This window comes from Copadichromis virginalis, linkage group LG13 (assembly GCF_057382275.1).
Source record: "Copadichromis virginalis isolate Kocher_CV1m ecotype Utaka linkage group LG13, C_Virginalis_male_GT1.1, whole genome shotgun sequence".
NCBI classification, from domain to species: Eukaryota; Metazoa; Chordata; class Actinopteri; order Cichliformes; family Cichlidae; genus Copadichromis; species Copadichromis virginalis.
Genome location: NC_140630.1, coordinates 4,590,513 through 4,612,108, shown reverse-complemented (window position 1 = coordinate 4,612,108; position 21,596 = coordinate 4,590,513). Strand labels below are relative to the sequence as shown.

Sequence of the window (21,596 nt, the reverse complement as noted above, 5' to 3'; positions counted from 1 at the left end):
TCAGTATTTTTGCTCTGCTGTCAGCTTGTCAGACTGGATGCAGATTGATTCTGTGAAACAAAGCTGCAAGGGTAATCTGGTGAGACATAGGGATACAGGTGGAGTAGAGATGAAAATTAAGGCATAATGAAAAAGAATTATTAGAAGATTTATCAATTTTTAAGTAATAGTGTGGTCAAATTTAAAGCAGCATCACTATGTCTGTTTCTTAGTTAATGTTTTGCATGGATGAGATGTGTATTTTCTGCAAGAAGGAAGCAGAGTACATTTGGCCAGAGGCAAAATTGATATTCCAGCCAAGTGCGACACCCAGTTAGGCCTCACGCCCTCATTGAAGTCTCTGTGCTTTCTATCTGTTCTGTAAGACAACGCTACACTTCCATGTGTTGATAAGGAGATGGTTATTGAGCTAAAATTAATTAAAAATACATCCTGTCTTTTCTTGAGATACTTTCTGAAGGGCAGCCCAAGCACATTTCAGAATTCATTAGCTGCTTAATGATCATTGCCAGACTGGTACTCTCACTAATGTGCCAATCATATTCAACAGTTTAAATTTCTTTAAAAGTCTGAGGGCTATCCAGAAACCATGGAATGTGTCTTCAGTTAATTTAGCACACGCAAGGAGAAAAATATCACAGCAGATTCAATGTCATTGGAAAGTTCATATGCATTTCAACAATGCTCTTGCACTTTGCCTTTGTAGGAGAAATTCTGCATTTTATTCATTGCATGGTGCATCTAATGATGTTCCTCTGACCAAACAAGGAAACTGAAAGTCATTAGCTGTGAAAAAGGTCAATGCACGCTGGATCCACCTTTTCTTCTGCAGCACCCATTGTGATTTTGCCTAGGACACATTTTTGCTAGTAGAGAGTTCTGCCCCTAAAGATCACCCCACCAATAATTTCTTCTTGTCAGTTTGCTTCCTTTGATGAGGAGGCTGTACTCTCTTTGTAGCTCTTATGTTTACATCATTTTAAGTAAGAAGAGAACTGTAGAAAAGATCTAAAAAACAAAAATGAGCATGCAGAATTATTTTTAGTCCCAGATGAAGGAACATAGTAGATACTTCTGTTCATCTGGACGTAGCGTTTTCAGTTGGAGAAATATTTCATCATCGTCCAAGTGGCTTCTTTAGTCTCAGGTGACTGCAGGTTTCCCCAACCTTTTAAACAGTACCTTTGCACAATGACTGAAACTAGCACCACTGACTAACAATGAGCTATGAGGTCAGTTTCTTGATTATCTTCATCTTGATATGCTAATTGTCATGACCATTGGTCAACAACCACCAATCAAAGACCATGAGTACCATTCACAGAGAGTTGGGGAATGGCTGCAGTCACAGAATTGTATGATGGTTACCCTTAGGCCCCTCCTCGATTCAGAGATGGTCTTTCCCTTTTCACGTAAATGGCCTCCTTGACTCCGCGCTCAAACCAGCGTTCCTCCCTGTCCAGGATGTTACATCCTCATCATTGAAAGAGTGTCCACTGGCCTGTAGGTGTGAATAGACTGCAAAGTCCTGGCCTGATGAGTTAGCTCCTCTGTGTTGTGCCAACCACTTACCCAGAGGTTGTTTGGTTTCCCACTGAAACTTTTCTCTCATTGAAAATGTTACATCCAGATGAACGTAATTAAGTTTTTGGGATTTCCTCACCTGGATGATTGAGCATGCATCAAGACATAGTGATGCTAAAGTTTTGAATGAGATGACTTGCACAATGTGGCTGATGAAGAAACTAGAGCAACAAGAAAAGCTCACATCACCAAGAAAAATAGTGACCGAACCTGCGACATGAGGGGAGATGTTATGTTCATTTCTAACTCTTTTGTTTTGTGACTCAGTGAGAGTAGCTATCCATGATTCACGGTTTAAAATCAGTCTTTATTGTGTGTGTGTGTGTGTGTGTGTGTGTGTGTGTGTGTGTGTGTGTGTTATACTGAACAGTGGTGTTTCCACTGTGTTCATGTATGTCTGAAACGAACCATTTCAGCTCCTTTCCACCAAACTTTAAAGACAACTCTCTCTCCTCTTATAGGTTGTCACTAAATTAACCATATCAGTGATATCTACAGGAAAAGCCACTGGGATTACTTTTACATGTGTCGACTACATATAAAAATAAGCAAAAACATAATAGGCCCTCTTAAATTAATTGAATGTATAAAGGTCATTTGCGTAGTTTCCCAGCTAGAGTTTTTGATTACTTGACTAATAATTATGTTCCTGTTTCCATCAGGTGTCGAGAAGGATACCAAGGAATCCGCTGTGACCAGTTTCTGCCCAAGACTGACTCCATCCTGTCGGACCCAAGTAAGACGCACTTTGTTTTTCTTTTCTTTTTTTTAACCTCCAGTGGATACAGTGTGTCTAGATCTATGATACAATAAGTCCATAAACTCAAACGTATAATAAAGAAGTGAACACGAGAGAAAGAAAGCTCATTCTGAAAGGGTCTGGGTCCATAAGATCTATTTTTGAGACTATTGATCTACATCAAAAACCCAAAAGGAAAAATGAAATATTCACTAGCATATATTGAGAGTTACTGAGCATGTCCTTGCTGCCGCTCCTTGGCCTGCTATGCAAACCAGACATACTGTGTCAGTATGGTTCATACAGAGTAAAAATAGGAATCTTTTCAGTGTGTTTGACAGTTTACATTTAAAACTTGTCATACAAGCATATATCATATTCCTTCAGAGGTGTTATTAATCATGGCAGCAGCAAAGCAATCATGGAAGGGCTTTTCCCCTTGAGCGAAAATATATCTGGATATTACATTTAGTTTGTACCCTGAAATGCACATGCATTGTATAAAGTAGATTTCTTTTAATCTTAGCAGCTATTATTCTACTTGCACTGATTACTTTGTTTCCAGGTGAGTTTGACCCCCTGCTTTGAATTCCAGCAGGGCTGTGGGCTTAGAAATATGATACAATATGATTCCTCGTCAGATTCAGACAATGTTTTCTAATTTTTTGATTTTAGACAGGTGAAGACGCTGAGAAAGATAGATGAAAGCCAGATATCAACATATTCCACATTCTTGACAACAATCACCAGTAGTTCAACAGTGTTCCTTCTTTTTATGTTTAGGTAGCAATAATTTATAGAATATTCAGCATTCCAGCCTTGGCTGTCCTTCCTTCTAATGTTCGCTGCACTTTCTTTACACAAACTCATAATCTGTCCTCCTATTACCTTTTCATTTTCTCCTCCCTTCAGTGCCTTCTCAAATATCCTCTCTGAGTCAGACTAATGTCACTTCTCTCATTTCTTTATCTCCCAAACACACGGTGCTCTCAATGTCACACAGTTGAGGGAAGAACACAAATTGCCCTAACTTATGTCCTTACTCCTCACTATCTATTCCATATTAATTTCCCAGGTCTCCTCAGCTCATTCCAAAAAAATATGCAACCTTGTCACGCGGGCACTAACGTTGTGGCAGTACAATAGCTTATCTGTGACTTTTTTACTAACAAGCACCATGCTGTAATAGCACTATTTACCATAAATGGACAGAGATACGCCTTGGAATTTTCACCCCATAGACATCCAATGACCCAATGTCCAACAAAGGAGACTCACTGCAGTGTTATTAAAATCTAAATTCCTGTTAGGAATATGAAGTGTTATACTTGATTGCAAAGGAGAATGAGACATGTTGATTAGATGTGGCGAATGCAGCATTATTGCTCGCTATTTGTTAATATCCTTTACTTTCCAGATCATTAATTAAGTCTCTGTAATGAGGTTTTTAATTCCAAATGAGTATTAGGGTAATTGTCCTTGTTAGAACAACAGCAGTGTTCACTGAAGTGACACCCATCGCTTTGTTTGTACACCAACCTACTGACCTGAATGTATTGGTAGCTAAGAAATGTTACCACCCCCATCACTTAGCTAAGCAATTTGTCAAATGTCAGAGAAAAACAGCTCCTGATTGTCATTCTGCTTTGTTGATCCAACTGAAGGCACATTAGACATGATGTTCATAGCACCATTGTTCTCTGAAACAAAGAGGAGGAGGGGGGGGGGATACTGCAGCAGGTACTTGTACTAAGAGAACAAACTTATTTGATGGTATTTTGATAATTACCCCTTTGATCTGTACACTACCTGTAAATTTAATAAAAGCTTCCAGAAAAGTCTCGGAGAATTTGGTACACGTTTAAAATTAATATTATTTACAATATTCATATTACTTTTTAGCATGCACTATTAGTATTATTAATAGTACATGCTAAAAGGTCTATTAACTACACAACGGGAGACGAATATACAAAAAATACTTGTAATTTATCTCCATATAATAGATGGAAGTTAACAAGTGCTCCGAAACTCACCAGAAGTTTTGCTAGAAATAATATTACTAAGCTGTGAAACGAATTCAGTCAGTTAATTAATTGGGGATTGGATGTTCAGGTTTATTTCTGTTTTGGGTTTTTTTTCTTTCTCTCTCTTGCCAGTGACATGCATGTTCAAGCAGGTTGAGGTCAGATGTCAGACTTGCACCTGTCCATGAGTAAAACTGTGCATAAGAGTGATTCGTGAATCTTTTTTGTACTTTCAGAGAAAAAACTGCATGCACTTTTTGTTCTTTAGAAAAAATACTTGTAGGACATAATGTCCTCCAGGGGTGAAGGAATTAGCATTTAGGTGAGAAAAACCGAACTTTTACCTAACAAAGAACCACACGGTAACCATAGCTTCAAATTGGTTTTCTTATCTCACCTACTATTTCTCTCTGTGATAATAGCCAGGATTCTTCGAGGTGAATTTCCATACAAATTGTCTAAGCATTACCAAGCCATTATTGTGCATTGAGAGACCTCAAATTAAATTAATCCAGCACTATGAAAAAGGAAAACAGGGTCCTTTTAAAAAAAATGTTTCTAAATTATTCTGGCAAAGACAAACACACACAAAAAAGAAAAATAAATAAATAAAATAAAAACTCCCACCTCCCCCACACCTTTCTGTTTGCTTTAACCTGCACTACTCCATCATTCACTTCTGATCTTTTTCATCTATTTTTGCTACTTTCTCCAATTCTGTGCCTGTCCTCAATTCCTTTTCTAAAGGAGAAAAAAAAAGATTGTCCTGCTTTCAGGTCATTCTCAACGGTTTCTATTTCTTTTTCAGCCAGCGGACCCATTTTTGACACATCTGTTTTCTGTTCTCTACAATGTTGTCTAGGCAATGGATTTCTTTTTTCAGTAACACCATCTTTTTTCTTTCTTTTCCCTGTTTTATTCAACTACGTTCTCCTCGAAAAGTTGGTAAGTGCAAAGTTGGAAAAGAAGAGTGGCAGATTGTGGCCTTTCTTCTTTCCTCAACCCTTAGATAATCTTGTCACAGCATCACTCTCCTTGACTCCTTTGCTTGTAGTTAATCAAATCCTAATTTCTCAGGTTACCTCTGTGTCTCGTGCACGAGCTTGCCTCAGTGTTGACATCCCTGTTCCCTCTTCCAAATTTCCCTCCAGACAGCCCTCTCGCCCCCATCTGTCTCTTGCTAACCTCCTCCGTGCCATCTTTTGCTCACCACGCATCTTGTCCAAGCATCAGACCTTATCCCTTCTCCCCTGCCTACAGTTTTCTGTCCAACTCATCTCCTAACACTAAGTGGCAGGGCCTCAGATGGACTGAGGTTTGAATTGCGCCAGCTAAAAAGGTTCACCAGCAGGGCAGACAAACGCTGCCAAGGACCTCTGGCAAGCTGGTGTCTCGGTGGAAAGGAAGGACGGGCACGAACGAGGAGGAGAGAGGCCGGATGAAAGTGCATGTCTTGTGAGGAGGGCTATCGCACTGTCTCAGGGTCTCCAAGGATGAAAGGAGTGCCGTGACTCCAGTGACTATACAAGCAAAATCACAAGGCAGCCAATGAGGAAGAAATTTTGTCTTCTGAAGGAAACGGGCACAATCATAAGTTGTATTATAAAGTATTGAATAATGGATGCGTAATCAAATGGAATATAAGAAATGGCATCAGCCAGGGTTACATTTAATAGATAACCTGTAGAGGAAGGAGGTAAAAGATCATGTACAACATCTTTATTAATATGTCGATATGATTAAGTTAATTATTATTATAATTTAAGCGACGATACATCAAAACACTGGGGAAGCTTTGAGAGTAAGAGCTGCCAGATTGATTTATTTTGCTCAGTAGTCAAAAGTAGAAATATTACTTTTGCTGTTAGATAAAACGTTAAATTTTTATATAACAGCTTCAAGCTAAACCATTTAAAACTGTGGGTAACCACTTAAAAGCAGCCACATGCAGCTCAAAATGCAAACCCAGAGAATTATAATGTAAACTCTTTTCAAATTATCAAAAGACGCAAAATATGCTGGAATAATATTTTATTCCTTGGAATTTCATTGTTTCAGTCTAGAGATGGGCAAACAGGAAACAATTATCTAGAATATTGTCTGTAAGTCAGTGGGAATGGGGAGTGGGCTGACAGAGAATTTTGCTCGTTTGGCTCTGTCCTGGTGTAAAAATACTACAAGCTGAAAAAAGTCAGCCTTTCAGTGTCGTATGAAATAAATGGCAACAGTATAACCATTTCAAAATAAGGAATGTGGATGTTGTGCACACCCATTCCCAGGTGGGTACAGGACAAGGTCACAAAGGGATGTGAGATGCTTTAATATTTTCTCTGGCAGAGAAATGATAGCACCTGGCAGTCACGATTTCTTAAAATATGTGGGAGAACTTGGAAAATACAGGGTTTAAAAAAATATGTGGTGTAATGAGGAGCCCAACTTAGCCAAGTCTAAAAGAATAAAGGCAAAACTTCCAAACTATACGGAGGCTGAGCACAGCTTATACGTGACTCACTGATGCACATTTAGTTCTCTAAATGCTGGCATGGCTTAACACTGTGCTTGTCACCCAACTTGTTTGACAGGATGTCTTTGAGATCAGAGATTTATTTAGGTTTCTCCCGAATCTGTCAAAGAGCAACAAAGGCTTTTTGTTGCCATCCTTACATGCAGTATGTCAAATCTTTTCATTGCTCAAGAAATTGAGTTCAAACTCTCTTCATTGTCAACAAAGCTTTTGTTGTTCAAACTGGAAGGTTGCAGTTTGGCACTACGTATCCTGAAGAACTTTTACAGTATTCAGGAACAACCACAGATGAGACCCAGACCATATTTTCTTTAAATAGTTTTAATCTCTTCTTGCTTCCTTACATTAATCTCCTTCTTTACTGCTTCCATGATCTACATGGCCTTTCAATTATTGTTCTGGCCACATTGAAAAACATATCGAAAGCTTCTGAACTGAAGGCCCGGGAGCCAAGACGCTGTAGTTTTACAGCGTTGTAAGGGAGACTCAGAATCAGCATATTTTCATCTATAGCACATGCATCATATCACACCCCACAGACGCAGTGAGAAAGATTTACTGAGTTAAACCAGAGAACAAATTTACTTCACACTATCTTTATGAGATCTGATTTCATGCTTTGCAGGTTTGTGCGCGCCACAGACAATAACAGTGCAGTAATCATGCAAGTCCAATTTCCAAAAGAATACAACCCTGTATTTCACATCATACTGCATGTTTCAATCCATAAGATATAAAGGAAACATAAAACGTGTCATGGTCCTGGGTCGTTGACCCAGCGTTTTGTGTTTTGTGACTATTTCCCTCTGTTCTAGTTATTCTGTGTCCTCCCCCCTTGTGTCCGGTTCGGGTTCTAGATTTCCTGTTTTACTTTGTAGGTCTGTGTCTCGTTATGCCCATTAAGTTCCAGCTGTGTCCCCTCCTGTGTGCCATTTCCTCATTACCTGGTGTGTGTATTTATAGTTGGTGTCTGCCTGTGCTCCTCGTCGGCTCGTCTGCACTCATCCGTGTATTTCTGCGTATCTCTGCATTCATCTGCGTTCCATGGTGTCCTGTCTCTGCGTCCCTCTGCCCCGTACCCCCTTTGTACGGTCTCAGGTTTGCTATTTAGTTTCTCCCAGTTTAGGTTTCCGTTTGTAAAGTACTCATACCTCGTTGCCTGTTTTTGTCACCGCCACCTTTGTAAATAAAACATCACTCGTATCATCAGTTTGCTGCATCTTGGGTCCTCCTTTTCCTCCACACCACACGGCTCCCTCCGCCAGCCGTGACAGTACGAGCCGACCAAACATGGACCCAGCAGCATCCGCACCGTCCCAGGAGTTTCGGGAGGAAGTGATCGACAGCGTCTCCAGGTTGGTCAACCTGTGGCTGGAGCATGAGGAGGAAGAGCTTCACCACGCTGTAGAAGCTAGGCTACAGCAGCTGATGTCTGCTCACTGCTGGCTACTCGACTCTCTTCACCCGCTCGCACAGGACTTCATCCTTAACGAACTTCACCTCCACCCTCCAGCCGCTACCGCTTCCCAACCCAGCCCGGCGGTGAAGATTTTTCCCGGCCCGCCGGAGGTTTTTCCCGGCCCGCCGGAGGTTTTGCCCGGCCCGCCGGAGGTTTTGCCCGGGAGGAAGCGACGATCGCGCCGTCGGCGCGTCGCCCCACAGCCGGAGGTTGGGACTTCGGAACTGCCGGCTGTGGTGAGTGGAAAAGACACTCCGTCTGTTTCGCCAGCTCGCATGACTGTTTATTCCGGGGCTGTGTTTGTTGAGCCAGCTGCCCAGCCGGTAGCTCGGTTAGCTGCCCTGCAGCCGCTACCTCAGTTAGCCACTCAATCTCCACCTCCATTACAGTCACAGCCAGACCTATTAGACACCTTGTTACAATCCGTGGCTCAGTCAATAGCTCAGTTGGCAAGAGACTCATCAGCGTTATTACCAGCTCAGCCACCTATTCAGCCACCATCTTCACCAGCTCCGCCTGTACTACAAGTCCAGTCCATCCAACCGGAAAAGCACTGTTTTTCACCTGTTCATGTCAAGCAGAGAGACACACCACATAACGCAGTAGTCAGTCCGCAACAGCTGGCCAGCCCAGAGACTGTGACGCACTCCAGGGCCTCCCCAGAGGCTGGGTCCCAGCCCCCGGCTGACTCTGGATCCCTGGAGGTTAAGAAGCCAGCTGAGGACTGCATCCGGCTGTCGCTGCCTGAGCTGAGTCGATGCTCTGTGCAGCTGCAGTCTGCTTTGTGTTTGCCAGAGGCCCGTGCGCCTGCTGGTTCTGACCTGTACCTGCCAGAGGCCCGTGCGCCTGCTGGCTCTGAACTGTGCCTGCCAGAGGCCCCGGTGCCCACTGGTCCAGAGACTGTTTTCGCTGGGGGGCCCGAGGAGCCCGTCCAGCCTCCTGCTTCGCCTGCTGGGGGGCCCGAGGAGCCCGTCCAGCCTCCTGCTTCGCCTGCTGGGGGGCCCGAGGAGCCCGTCCAGCCTCAAGACTCATCAGCTGGAGGTTCAGGAGAACCTAGCCAGCCTCCTGTCTCGTCAGCTGGGGGCCCAAGGAGCCCGTCCAGCCCCAAGACCCATCATCGCCACCAGCTGCAGCCTCTGTGTCTCCATCCTCGCCAGCTGCGGCCTCTGTGTCTTCACCCACGCCGTCGCCTGGTCCAGCCACTGCTTCACCCACGCCTGGCCCGGCTTCAGCCTCTGCTTCTGCTCCAGTCTCGTCTGGTCCAGCCTCTGGTTCTGCTTCAGTCTCGTCTGGTCCAGCCTCTGCTTCTGCTTCATCCTCGCCTGGTCCGGCTCCAGCCTTCGTGTCTTCAGCATCGCCTGGCCCGGCTCCAGCATCCTCGTCAGCATCGCCTGGTCCGGCCTCTGCTTCGGTCTCGTCTGGTGCTGCGACGGCCACGCCACCTTCGGGTCCCAAACTGCCGCCTCGACATCGGCAGTCATCTGCCAGGCCACTGGTGGAGCGTCATCGTCACTATGGATGACCTCCTAGACGCCGCCGTTGCTGTCCGCACGGTCGGCCGCCTGAACTGTTTCCTCGTCACCGCCGTTGCTGTCCACACGGTCGGCCGCCTGAACAGTTTCCTCGTCGCCGCCGCTGCCGTGTGCACGGTCGGCCCCCTGAACTGCCTCCGCTCCGCCACCGCTGCCTTCCACTCGGTCGGCTTTCGGAGCTGTGTCGCCGACGTGGCCGGCCTCCTGAACTGTGTTTTGTCCTGGTACTCCAGCATGTGTGTTTTTGTTTTGGACAATTCCCTCGGTCCGCTGGAGCTTGTTTTGTTCGGTGTTGGTCCCTCCGTCCTGGGCCCCCGCCGCCCGCCCTGGGTTGGTCGTCTGTTTTTGTTTTGGGCTGTCTGGAGCCAGCCCTTGGAGGGGGGGTACTGTCATGGTCCTGGGTCGTTGACCCAGCGTTTTGTGTTTTGTGACTATTTCCCTCTGTTCTAGTTATTCTGTGTCCTCCCCCCTTGTGTCCGGTTCGGGTTCTAGATTTCCTGTTTTACTTTGTAGGTCTGTGTCTCGTTATGCCCATTAAGTTCCAGCTGTGTCCCCTCCTGTGTGCCATTTCCTCATTACCTGGTGTGTGTATTTATAGTTGGTGTCTGCCTGTGCTCCTCGTCGGCTCGTCTGCACTCATCCGTGTATTTCTGCGTATCTCTGCATTCATCTGCGTTCCATGGTGTCCTGTCTCTGCGTCCCTCTGCCCCGCACCCCCTTTGTACGGTCTCAGGTTTGCTATTTAGTTTCTCCCAGTTTAGGTTTCCGTTTGTAAAGTACTCATACCTCGTTGCCTGTTTTTGTCACCGCCACCTTTGTAAATAAAACATCACTCGTATCATCAGTTTGCTGCATCTTGGGTCCTCCTTTTCCTCCACACCACACGGCTCCCTCCGCCAGCCGTGACAAAACGTGTGATTTCTTTAAGCTTCCAGCTTTTATCACTGACCAACTGTTGAGGCAACAAAAATATGAGTCACCTTGTATAATTGTGGCTACAATAACGATCTGCTGAGCTTGTGATGAATGGTGTTTGTTCACCGCCGTGGAAATATCTGCGAACAAAAAGAGACCACAAACTGAAAATCGCTCATCAAATGTACATATGCAGTATTTTATAAAAGAACTACGCATGAATGGTATTTCAATCTAAGGCTCCATAGCCCCCAGTGAATGTTTCAGAAGCAATGGTCATTTGGTTTTCCTAGAAGTTAGACACGAAAACACAAACTTCTGTGTTCAGTTAAAATAAGACCAGACACATATTTATATACAGGCAATCGCAAAGTAATTTGTCATCTTCTGCTCCCACTGGGATTCAGGAAGAAGGCTTCTTTTCTAATATGGGTCTTCTCAGATCAGTATCATTAAAAGAAACTAAAAATGCTAGCTCTTAAAGGAAAGCAATGTGTGTTTCCACTGGGCTGAAATCAGTCCTGAATGATCTGTCACCTGTAGGTGATTTTAATATTGCCTGTTCAGATATGGTCATTGCAATAAGATGCAATGTTGCTCCAGCTCTAGATGATTAAAGTCGTTCTTTGTAGGCGTTACATTATAGAACAGGCAGTATAGATGACTAGCTCGAAAAACAGAGCAGTAAATGTCTAAGAAAGCAGAACAGTTAGCGCATACAACGCTTCTACCACATCCTTGGTTTACTCGTCTCAAGTGAAGCTGGCACATTTCTTTAAGTGAAGGTTTGTGTTTTTAAAGGGTGAACTGTGCCTTACATTTTTGCATTCATGTTTCTGCATGCTTGAGTCCCCTTCCTGGCATTGTCACACAGTTTCAGAAAGTGCAAAGTGGAGTCTCACGAGGCACCCTGTTGAATTTACACCATATGAAAGACAAGGAGGAAACGAGTACTGATACCAGCAATAGCTCTGGTATCAGCCCTCCTTATTACACTGACTCATTGTGGGAAGGTAAATCCATATCCTACCACAATATGGACAAAGAAATGTCAAGTCTGCATGACTGACAGCTTCACAATACCAAAGTCTGAGGGGGTCTGATCGAGTCTAGCGCTTAAGATGAGAAAGTTAGGAAAGTTGTATAGAGAAGCAGATTAAAAGCCTTTGAATCTTGGCTCAAGGATGTGATATATTTTACCTGAAAATATTTTTTAAAAAGATATCGCTTGCTTTGTATGGATCTCTACTTCTGAGGCACAGACTACTTTTAATTGGCATTTGTCTGGAGTGAAGAAAATGGCCACATTCACATCTAGACTACCCATTAAAGACAACAAAAGAATCCTCTTTTTGACAGCAGGTGTCTTTGAAACCAGATGAAAAGAATCCATCTTGCACATTTGTAATTTTCAGCATCTCCCCCTCTCACTGTGTGTTTGTTTGTGCATACATGCAAGAAGCTGCATGGGATTACAAATAGCGCAATAATCTATGAGCTTCTGTTGTTATCCTTCAATAATCAGGCAGCAATTACACTCAAATTAAAAAAAGAAGGTCCACTTCCATGGATCCAAACCAGCACCAGAGTAAATATAAAGCTGAGCTACGTTTGTTGGTTACTAATGTAAGTGTCATTTTATGTAGTAAATGTTATAACATGTTAACTGACAAATGCTGTACGTCTCCTGTAGCTATAGAAAGTGAAATATTCTTCATATGTAAAAAGTGGCTTTGTTGACTGCGGCCCACAGTTCCACACACGGTGTTGGCTCTCTGGAATAGCTTCCTGTCACACCGACATGTTGTCATTATTATAATTAGTTCCACCTGCATTTTTCCTGATTAAATGAGTCACCAGTCTGCAGGAGTTCACCATATCATGACTCAAACATAAAGAGGGAACAGGCGGCAGTGGTGTTGCTCCTCAGCAGGGCTCCACAGCTTCACCCTCGCTCTCATCAGAGACCTAGGCCCTGCTGGAAGCAGCACAACAGATGCGAACTTACTGTGCACTGCAGAGAAAAAGGAGATCGTAAGAACAGAGAAAAAAAGTGAACAACAGAATATAGCAAATAATGTTTATCGTTTAAGGAAAGACGCACTGGAAACTGAAATAGCTTATTGTAGAATCTGAGGTGTCCTTGTGGGATTTTGAGCACGTCCAAAATGAACTGTGCCTCACCTAAAAAGCAGATGAAAGCAGGTGGCAGCAGCACGAGTCTGAGGCATGCAGTCTAGTGAGACTCGCACGTCATAGTGTCATGTCATCAGAGCCCAATCTGTACTCTGTGTTCAAAAGTTGCAATTATGACAGACTATCATATAATCACATTACACTTTAGCATCAATCCGACAGTTTTTCTTCTGGTCTCAGAATACTTCTTAAAGAAAAGTGTCTGGACTTCTTTAAGTTGCTTGAAGACGTTTCACCTCTCATCTGGGAAGCTTCTTCAGTTCTAAGGTCAAATGGCGGAGAGTCCCAGATTTAAACCCAGTGGGAGTTTCCCCCCCAAAGAGGGACAAAAGGACCCCCTGATGATCCTCTAATCACCTGAGCCAAGGTGTGAAAATGGGTGCGGGTCCCAATCAGCCAGGGTTTCGGGTGAGCTCATTATGAAACCTGACCCCACCTTATCATGCGATTTCCTGAGGTCAGATGGCCCAGGATGTGCGTTAAGGCCTGGTAAATGACCTGTATTTGTATAGCGCTTTACTAGTCCCTAAGGACCCCAAAGCGCTTTACACAACCAGTCATCCACACATTCACACACTGTACATTGTAGCCACAGCCACCCTGGGGCTCACTGACTGAGGCGAGGCTGCCGGACACTGGCGCCACCGGGCCCTCTGAACACCACCAGTAGGCAACAGGTGAAGTGTCTTGCCCAAGGACACAACGACCGAGACTGTCCAAGCTGGGGCTCAAACCGGCAACCTTCCGATTACAAGGCGAACTCCCAACTCTTGAGCCACGATCGCCCCTAAAGCTGGTTAAGGCGTCTGGGGAGGGAACTCAAAACTGGAATATAGATGGCAGACAGTTGGTGTCGTAAACCACAGCCTCTGTTCAAAGATATCTGCCATCCATAATCCAGTTTTGAGTTCCCTCCCCAGACGCCTTAACGCCCAATCACATCCTGGGCCATCGGACCTCAGGAAATCACATGATAGTGTAGGGCCAGGTTTCACTATGAGCCCACCAGAAACCCTGGCTGATTGTGACCCACACCTGTTTTCACACCTTGGCTCAGGTGATTAGAGGATCATCAGGGGGGTCCTTCTGTCCCTCTTTGGGGGGAAACTCCCACTGGGTTTAAATCTGGGACTCTCCGCCATTTGACCTTAGAACCGAAGAAGCTTCTCGGATGACAGGTGAAACGTCTTCAAGCAACTTAAAGAAGTCCAGATGCTTTTCTTTGCAAGCTCCTTTGACTACGATGACCTGGATGACTGAGAACCTTCACAGACAATACTTCTGATAGCACAGAATCCAAATTTCTTCATTTTGCCAAATTAAAAGGTTTGTATAAATCAGTAATATGGCTGAACTGGTACCTAACTCCAGCTTTTAGACCAGGTGAGAGTCGGGCATCGCCATGCTTTGAGGGTGGCAATGCTTTGATCTCATTTTGTCTTTTATCTTGATGTCTGTCTATTCGCCTTTCACCAGAGTAAGATAGCATTCAGTCAAACAGAATGAGTCTGTGTAGCTCCAGCACATGCCTGTGATCAGCTATGAAGTATGGACCTTAGCAATTTTCTACCTTTTTTTTTTTTTCAGAATAGGTCAGGCATGAATCCAGTGATCCTCTAGGTGGTCTTTTCTTTGAAAAGGTTCAACGGGAATTCTACAAAGTTATGACTTGCTGTACAATGCCTCAGTGCCTGAGGAATGATAATTGGTTGGTTTAGGCATGAGGAGGAAATCTGAGGCTCAGTAGGAGCAGAGCCTTTTTTTTTCTTTTTAGGGTCACAAGGGGGCTGGAGCCCAGCTGTTATGGGGAAGAGAGAGGGTAGCCCCTGGACAGGTTGCCAATCTGTTGCAGGGCTAACATGGAGACAAACTATTCATGCTTACATTCACACCTACAGCCAATTAAAAATCACCAATTAACCTAACCGTATGCATGTCTTTAGACTGTGGGAGGAAGCGCAGACACAGAGCGACCACACAGAACGGCCCCTCACAGGACTAACCAAGACACTATCACACTGCCCCAGAGGGAAGGGGGGGAAACTGTGAAATAAAAGCCTTGTCCAGTTTTTGAACTTAAGTCAGAAAAATAAAAAAATTAAAGGTGACACATCAAGATGAAAATTCTGGACCTCATTAATTTCTATACTCTGGTTCCAGCACTGAAGGCTTGGTTTGTTCTTTTAGCTGCAAGGGCACAAGCAACTTTGCCAAGCACTGCAGCAACCAAAGGCTGGTCGTGCATGGTAGAAAATCGTGGTCCTTAATCACAGAAATTATGCAACATTTGTGAGTTATCTTACAAATGATCCTTTACTCATCAAAGATTGCATTCCTCATGATTCGACTGCACTATCCAAGTTGCACTTCTCTGCCACTGAGCACTTGGAAAAATGAGAAGACAGTATGGGTAAAGTATATTTAGATGGTGGCTGTAAATTCTCAGCAGAGCTCTGTCCTCTACACGAGCTTGCCAAGTTTTGCAAACTGTCTGACGGTGTTGCTTGCTGCATGACAAAATAACCTCCTTGCAGGGAGACAAGGTGATGCAGGACATAGCGGAAATGTGTTTATCCATTTCACTTTCTCATTGAAAATATCCAGCAGATTATTTCGAGGCAGGTAGATTCAGTGCTGATATTTTGTGGAGGAGTTCACCTGCACACACGTGAAGTTTCTTTTTTCAGAGCCCAAAGTGGGAGTGTCATTTATAGCATGGCTGCTTGGGTCCAGGTCCTCAGCAGGGCGTTGGCAGTTCGCTGCTAATAGCCTTCGCCTGTCAGCTCCTAATGAAACACACGAATATAGACAGGGGTTAATTAGCTGCAGGTGTGCCTCATTGACCACTCGGGCCAATCCTGGCTCACTTGAATCTCATCCATTTCTCAGTCTCCACCTGGTTCACCACAAAGCACAGCACATTAGAACACACCGCCTGTTAAACTGCTTTCAAGAACCACAGAAATGTCACAGAACAGGATTAACATGGCTGCTGTTCCTGTGGGCTGCGGCTGGTGAAGGTAATGAAAGAATAATATAGTAGAGCTCACATTACTGGGCCATATCATTAGACACAATTAACGGGGAATTAATTTAGAAGAGAGGTAAAGTCTGAAAGTATCGATTTGCACATGAGTGATGGCCTGATCAGTTAATCGCATGCGTTACGCTCGGTATCTAACATTAGAATCAACAGTAATCGCTGAATCTCTCTTTTTATTTCCCTCTGCTTACAATGACAGAAAGCATTCTGCATTCATCTCCTTTTAAATGGGCAGAAAACACATGAAGCTTTATTGTCCTCTAACTTTATATTCCTCCCTTTGTGGGTGAACTCTGTGGCAAATGCAAAATCGACTACTGCAGTGAAGCTTAATGGATACTGATTGCTGAGCCCAATTTATCTTCCGCCAGTCTATTGCTATGGACAGGGATGGCAAGCAGTAAAAAAAGTGGAGGGACATTCTGTAGTCGACACATATCACAACATATTTACACATTTAATAAGCCACTCATAGAAAAGCAGATTTTCTGCTCTCAGTGAGTCTGCTGTCATCACTAAGAAACACGACGGTCATAAAAACTAGAGAAACTCTATGTGATGGTTTCTTGGTTTATACCTTTGGTATCCTGTGGCAGCACACGGGTAATGTCTGATGTCTGTCTGACAATGATTCAGATCTCTGCCTCAGATGAAATAATTTATTTGGAGAACCAAATTCATGGCGTGATCCATTCTTAATGAATTTGAAAACAGTTCTTCCTGATGAAAACTGGCAAATAAGACTAGAAAAGCATTCTGTAAATGCAAATCCATTATACTGCAAAATTTAATCCAAAGACTATCCATCAACCCTCTGCAATTTTCTCTTTTTCTCTTTTTGCAAAGCAATCCAGTGGTGTGGACTGGATGCTTTGGCAGGCCATATCTCGCCTACAGGCTATATTTCTGGCTCCTCTGCTATAGAAACTAGAAGATATGAGACTCCAAAAATATCATTAATAACCAGCTATGTTTATGCCATCGAGTCTTCTATCCTAATAACCAAAAAGGTAATACTACGTTCTCAACGATACCGCCAAAAGGACTAATGCAACTTTCAAAAATCATTGCTCAAAAATATGCAAGACATTCAGGATGTGACAGTGCTGCAGTAAAGGTTCGATTCGTTTTAAGAAGGGGATCGAGTTCCTTGTTTTGGTAAAATTAAGTACTCTAAGTAAATTAGAGGGCGCGGTTTGTCATAGTTTGCCATAATTACTAGAGCTACCTAAGGGGGTTGTTCCTAGAGTGTGAGTTGAAATGACTGACAGAGCCAGGAGAAGTCACTTGACAATACATATATGATAAGCTGCTTATACAAAGGACCTCTGGGAGTATTTTTGTTTATTTTGTGTTTTTAAACAAAATAATTACCTAATTTGTAATAATGATAGAATTCCCCATATACAGTGTGTATGAGTGTGATAATGGCAGAAAAGTACCTGTTTAATTCACTTACTATTAATATTAAGGCAAGTAGCTGTGTGTGTGTGTGTGTGTGTGTGTGTGTGTGTGTGTGTGTGTGTGTGTGTGTGTGTGTGTGTGTGTGTGTGTGTGTGTAATAAACCAGACAGCTTTGGTGATTTTAAACAACTGTCTCATCTAAAGCCTTCCTAGCTGCCGCAGTGATTTAAACGATTATGACAACTTTCCACAAATGCAGGTGGAGAACGTGCTAATGGTGAGCAGACCTCTGTGATGGAACAGTTGGATGAGGGAGATAGTAGAACAAAATTACTTGAAATTGGCCTCTCCAAATGGCTTTTTAATGCTCCTTTTTTGAAAGCTTTACCGCTTAACAACTGAGGTTGGTGTCATTTTCTGTCAGCGGGATCCTGTTTGTTTCAACAATTTGAATCTCACTTTTTTGCCGTCACTTACACAGAATCTTTGAATGCTTCTCCCTGCCTATGATTAATCAATAGTACGAGGTATCACTAAGTGCAGTTCACATTATGTACGACCAAATGTACCAAGAATAATTAAGGCCAAGCCCAATTGATTTGCTTTGGCTTATTTATGAGGGAGAACAGAAATGCAGCTCTCTTATGTAACTCGGCCTCTAATTGAATCTAAGAAGTTTAAGTCAATTCTAGTTGGTAATTTCTGTTTATGTGAAAATTTAAAAACTAAATGCAGAAATGCAGTAAGTTATTCATACTTATATTTTTCAGACCAGTTTTGCAATCATGTGCATCTTTATTATTTTTCATTTTAAGTAGTTTCTGGGTCAAATTTTGTGTTTTTAGAGTCAAATTTGATTACACTTTCAATGATAGGAATTGCAAGAAGCATGATAAAGTGTTTTTACATAGCATAATGTTGCTGTTTAAATACATTTACCACCATTGATTTGGCCATAGTAAAAAATAAATCCCTACTATGCTGTATATATATATGACTGGTTTCCCAGTTTGCTTCACTTTTGTATCCCTGGAACAAAACTGCTCCATTTCATCAGTTAAAAATAATAGAGAAACTGAACGTGTAACTAACTGAAGTATGCACCCTAATAAAAAGCCAAAGAAATAACATTAGAGTTGCTGTTCGCTTCTATGGACAAACAATGGACTCCTCATTTAAAGTTATCTGCTCTAAATTGGAGCCACTTTCTTTCTCACTATATTCCTCTTTGTTTCTGTCTTATTCCCTCTTTCGTTCTGATTATAAGACTGAATTCATTACACCCTTTCTGCTTAGCATGAATGAAGATTAGCTCATGGGTATATTAAGATGTGCTTCCTGCTTTTTGCTTCACCTGGATGTGGCTCTTGTAGTCATTAAACTACCAAGAACAAAAGGACTGATCGGGGATCAGTGCACAGGTCATATGGCCATATTAAAATGCACTGCAACAAAAGGCAGAATGATACTAAATGGCAAGTGGGAATAAAAGTAACTTCTGTTATCCCAAGATTTTTTACCCTCCTTCCTTGTATCCTTATATCATTTTAATACAAATCTGTTAACCTTTGAACGCACAACTTGAGGATGTACCATTATAAGATAATAGCCTCTAAGTGTAAAAAGTTGGAGACTTTCCTCTTCTCAGCAGTTAAAGTTCTACTCATTTGCTGCACAGGCAATATTAGCAGTATTGTAACACTGATGGTACTAAATTACTTACTTTTGGTTTGATGGTTATGCTTCAGTTCAGTTGTATTTAGTTATAAACCTGGACTATTGTTGAGCTAACTTTTGCTTTTCCATGTTTCCTATTACATTAACTTCCATTAGCTCATGTTGCAGCCTTCTATATATCTATATTTTCAACTGGCAAAGTAATTGGAATATCAATTACTGGGAGGGATTGCTGGGACCGTTGACATACTAGTCAGCTCACTTAAATCGTTTAAATAGCTGGATAAAATCAGACACGCCTGAACAATTAGGATGCCTGGATCCAAGTTCAGTTTGAAACACTGGGAGTCAAAATAAATGTTTGGCTTAGGTGGTCGAGTGAGTGGTCCAAAGGTTTGATCCCTAGACCCCAGACCCTCCAGTAACTCATCTACTTGAGCAAGACTAGAGAAATTTGCTCTAGCTGGTTGGCCAGTAGCTTGGACAGCAGCTGTGGCTTTAGAGATAGTGCAGGTCAGAAGATTGATGGATCAGTCCCTGGCTTCTCCAGTCCGTGAGTATGAGTGGAGTTTGCCAGAATACTGAACCCTGCATCCAGCTTTCTGTATGAATGGCTGAATGTGGCTTTGTGCTAAAACCTTTTTTGTATTCCAAAGGAAAAACAAGTGTTATCTAAAGGCCAAACCATTTACGTGTGTGTGGAAATCTGAATGATGTAAGTGCACACTTTTATTATTTGCTCCCAAATGTAAATTTCATGGACAAAAATCCCTCATGAATCCAAAGGCTTCACCAACTTCCTGAAGAGCTATACTATCTACCTTCCGTATAAGCAGCCTGTCACATAGTTTGGATCAGCATATCTTAAAAAGCCCAAGTGGAGAGTAGCGGAATTGGTTATTTATCTGCCATTTCAACTTATTTCTGGGTAATGAAATAGAGAGTGAAAGAGATGATAGACATAGAGAGAGAGGGGGGGTGACAGTCACGAAACTCTATGTGACTTAAGTGTATGACATGTGCCTTGCCCTGCTGAATCATGGCTTGCCCTCTGTCTGTCTCCATCTCACTCTCTTCCACCTTCTCCTGTTCCTTCCCTTCTCTTTCTCTCACTCTTGCTCTCGCTCACTATGCCCTTAAAACTTAAACTCTCCCTATCACTTACCAGAACTACCCAAACTCACTTTTGACATCTCTTGCCTGCCTCTTTCATCCTCCTCCACCCCTGCCTCCTCCTTTATTTCAGTGCTTGTGGGAACTGCTTACTCTTCCCTACCTCCTCCTCTCTTACTCATTCATCCCTGTGATGCCTGCCAGCGAGCCACCCTCTTCTTATTCCTTCCTTATAGTTTCCAAAAACACTTACCAACCTTGCATTGCTACATCTAAAGACTGGCTAACTCACTTGCTCCTTTCACTTTTCTACAACTGTGATTTAATCAGCACACATGATAACTTTTTAAAGGTGTTGATTTTAATTTAATATCTGCAAAGATTATAATTTATGGTACAGATTGAGTCTTCAAAAATTATATTTTTTGTTTGGTTTGAGTTTTAATTGGTATGTTTATTTTTTTGTTGCCATCCTTGCACTCCAAGTCTCTTGATGAGAGTGCAAATAAAAGCTTGGATTATTGAAGACAACAGTACACGCTTGTAAATTCACTGAGGGGAAATATAGCTCATATTTCTGCCATTTAAAATTGTGTGATGTTTAATAGTGATAAATTACAGAATAATTAGGGAACGGCAATTTACATGGTGACTAATTGGCATATAATATCATATCAAAATAAAATTAATCTCTTTGACAGGTTTTCAGCAGCCTGGATGCTGATGCAATGGGAGCTAAATTTGAATTCCTCACAAATCTTTCATAATAAAAAAGAAATATCGTCAGTTTTGTGAGTTATACTAGGACAAAGTTAACTTGAAAGCCAACTCATTAATTTGTAACCCCAATTCCAAAAAAAGTTGGGATTGTGGAAGTGGAAACAAAAACAGAATGCAATGACTTGCAAATCTCATAAACTCATATTTTATTCACAATAAAATATAAGAAATGCATCCAATGTTTAAACATCACATTTCATGACAAATATTCGCTCATTTTGAATTGATGGCGGCAAAATGTCTCAAACAATTTGGGATTAACTAGCAACAGGTGAGTAATATGATTACAAATGAAACAAGCATGTGAGAGAGGAGAGTTTGTGACAGCGGTTTATCAATCTGTAAAAAAAAACTGCACCTACAGTTCGCTCAGCCATGCAATGTGGTCATATGATCCAGAAACACAGCCTTCTTCTCTGGACCAAAGCCTAATGGACTGAGGAAAAGTGGACAACTGTCATCTGTAGTCACAAAACAGAATGTGAAATTCTTCTGTAAAAACATGGCTGGACTAAAGAGAAGAGAGACCATCCAGCTTGTTTTCAGTTGCCAGCTTGCACATATGGATACTGCAATTATTACAACAGCATGACATCATAGAAG

General features: G+C 42.5%; 1 protein-coding gene across 2 annotated transcripts in view; it reads left to right on the top strand.

The window, feature by feature from the left end:
- Nucleotides 1-21,596, top strand: part of nrg3a (neuregulin 3a) — a 342,937-nt gene that overhangs the window by 265,982 nt on the left and 55,359 nt on the right. For both annotated transcript variants that reach the window (XM_085476995.1, XM_085476994.1), the window contains exon 3: nt 2,247-2,320. In XM_085476995.1, the coding sequence (XP_085333121.1) occupies nt 2,247-2,320 (74 nt within the window). The remainder of the gene's footprint in view (nt 1-2,246; nt 2,321-21,596) is intronic.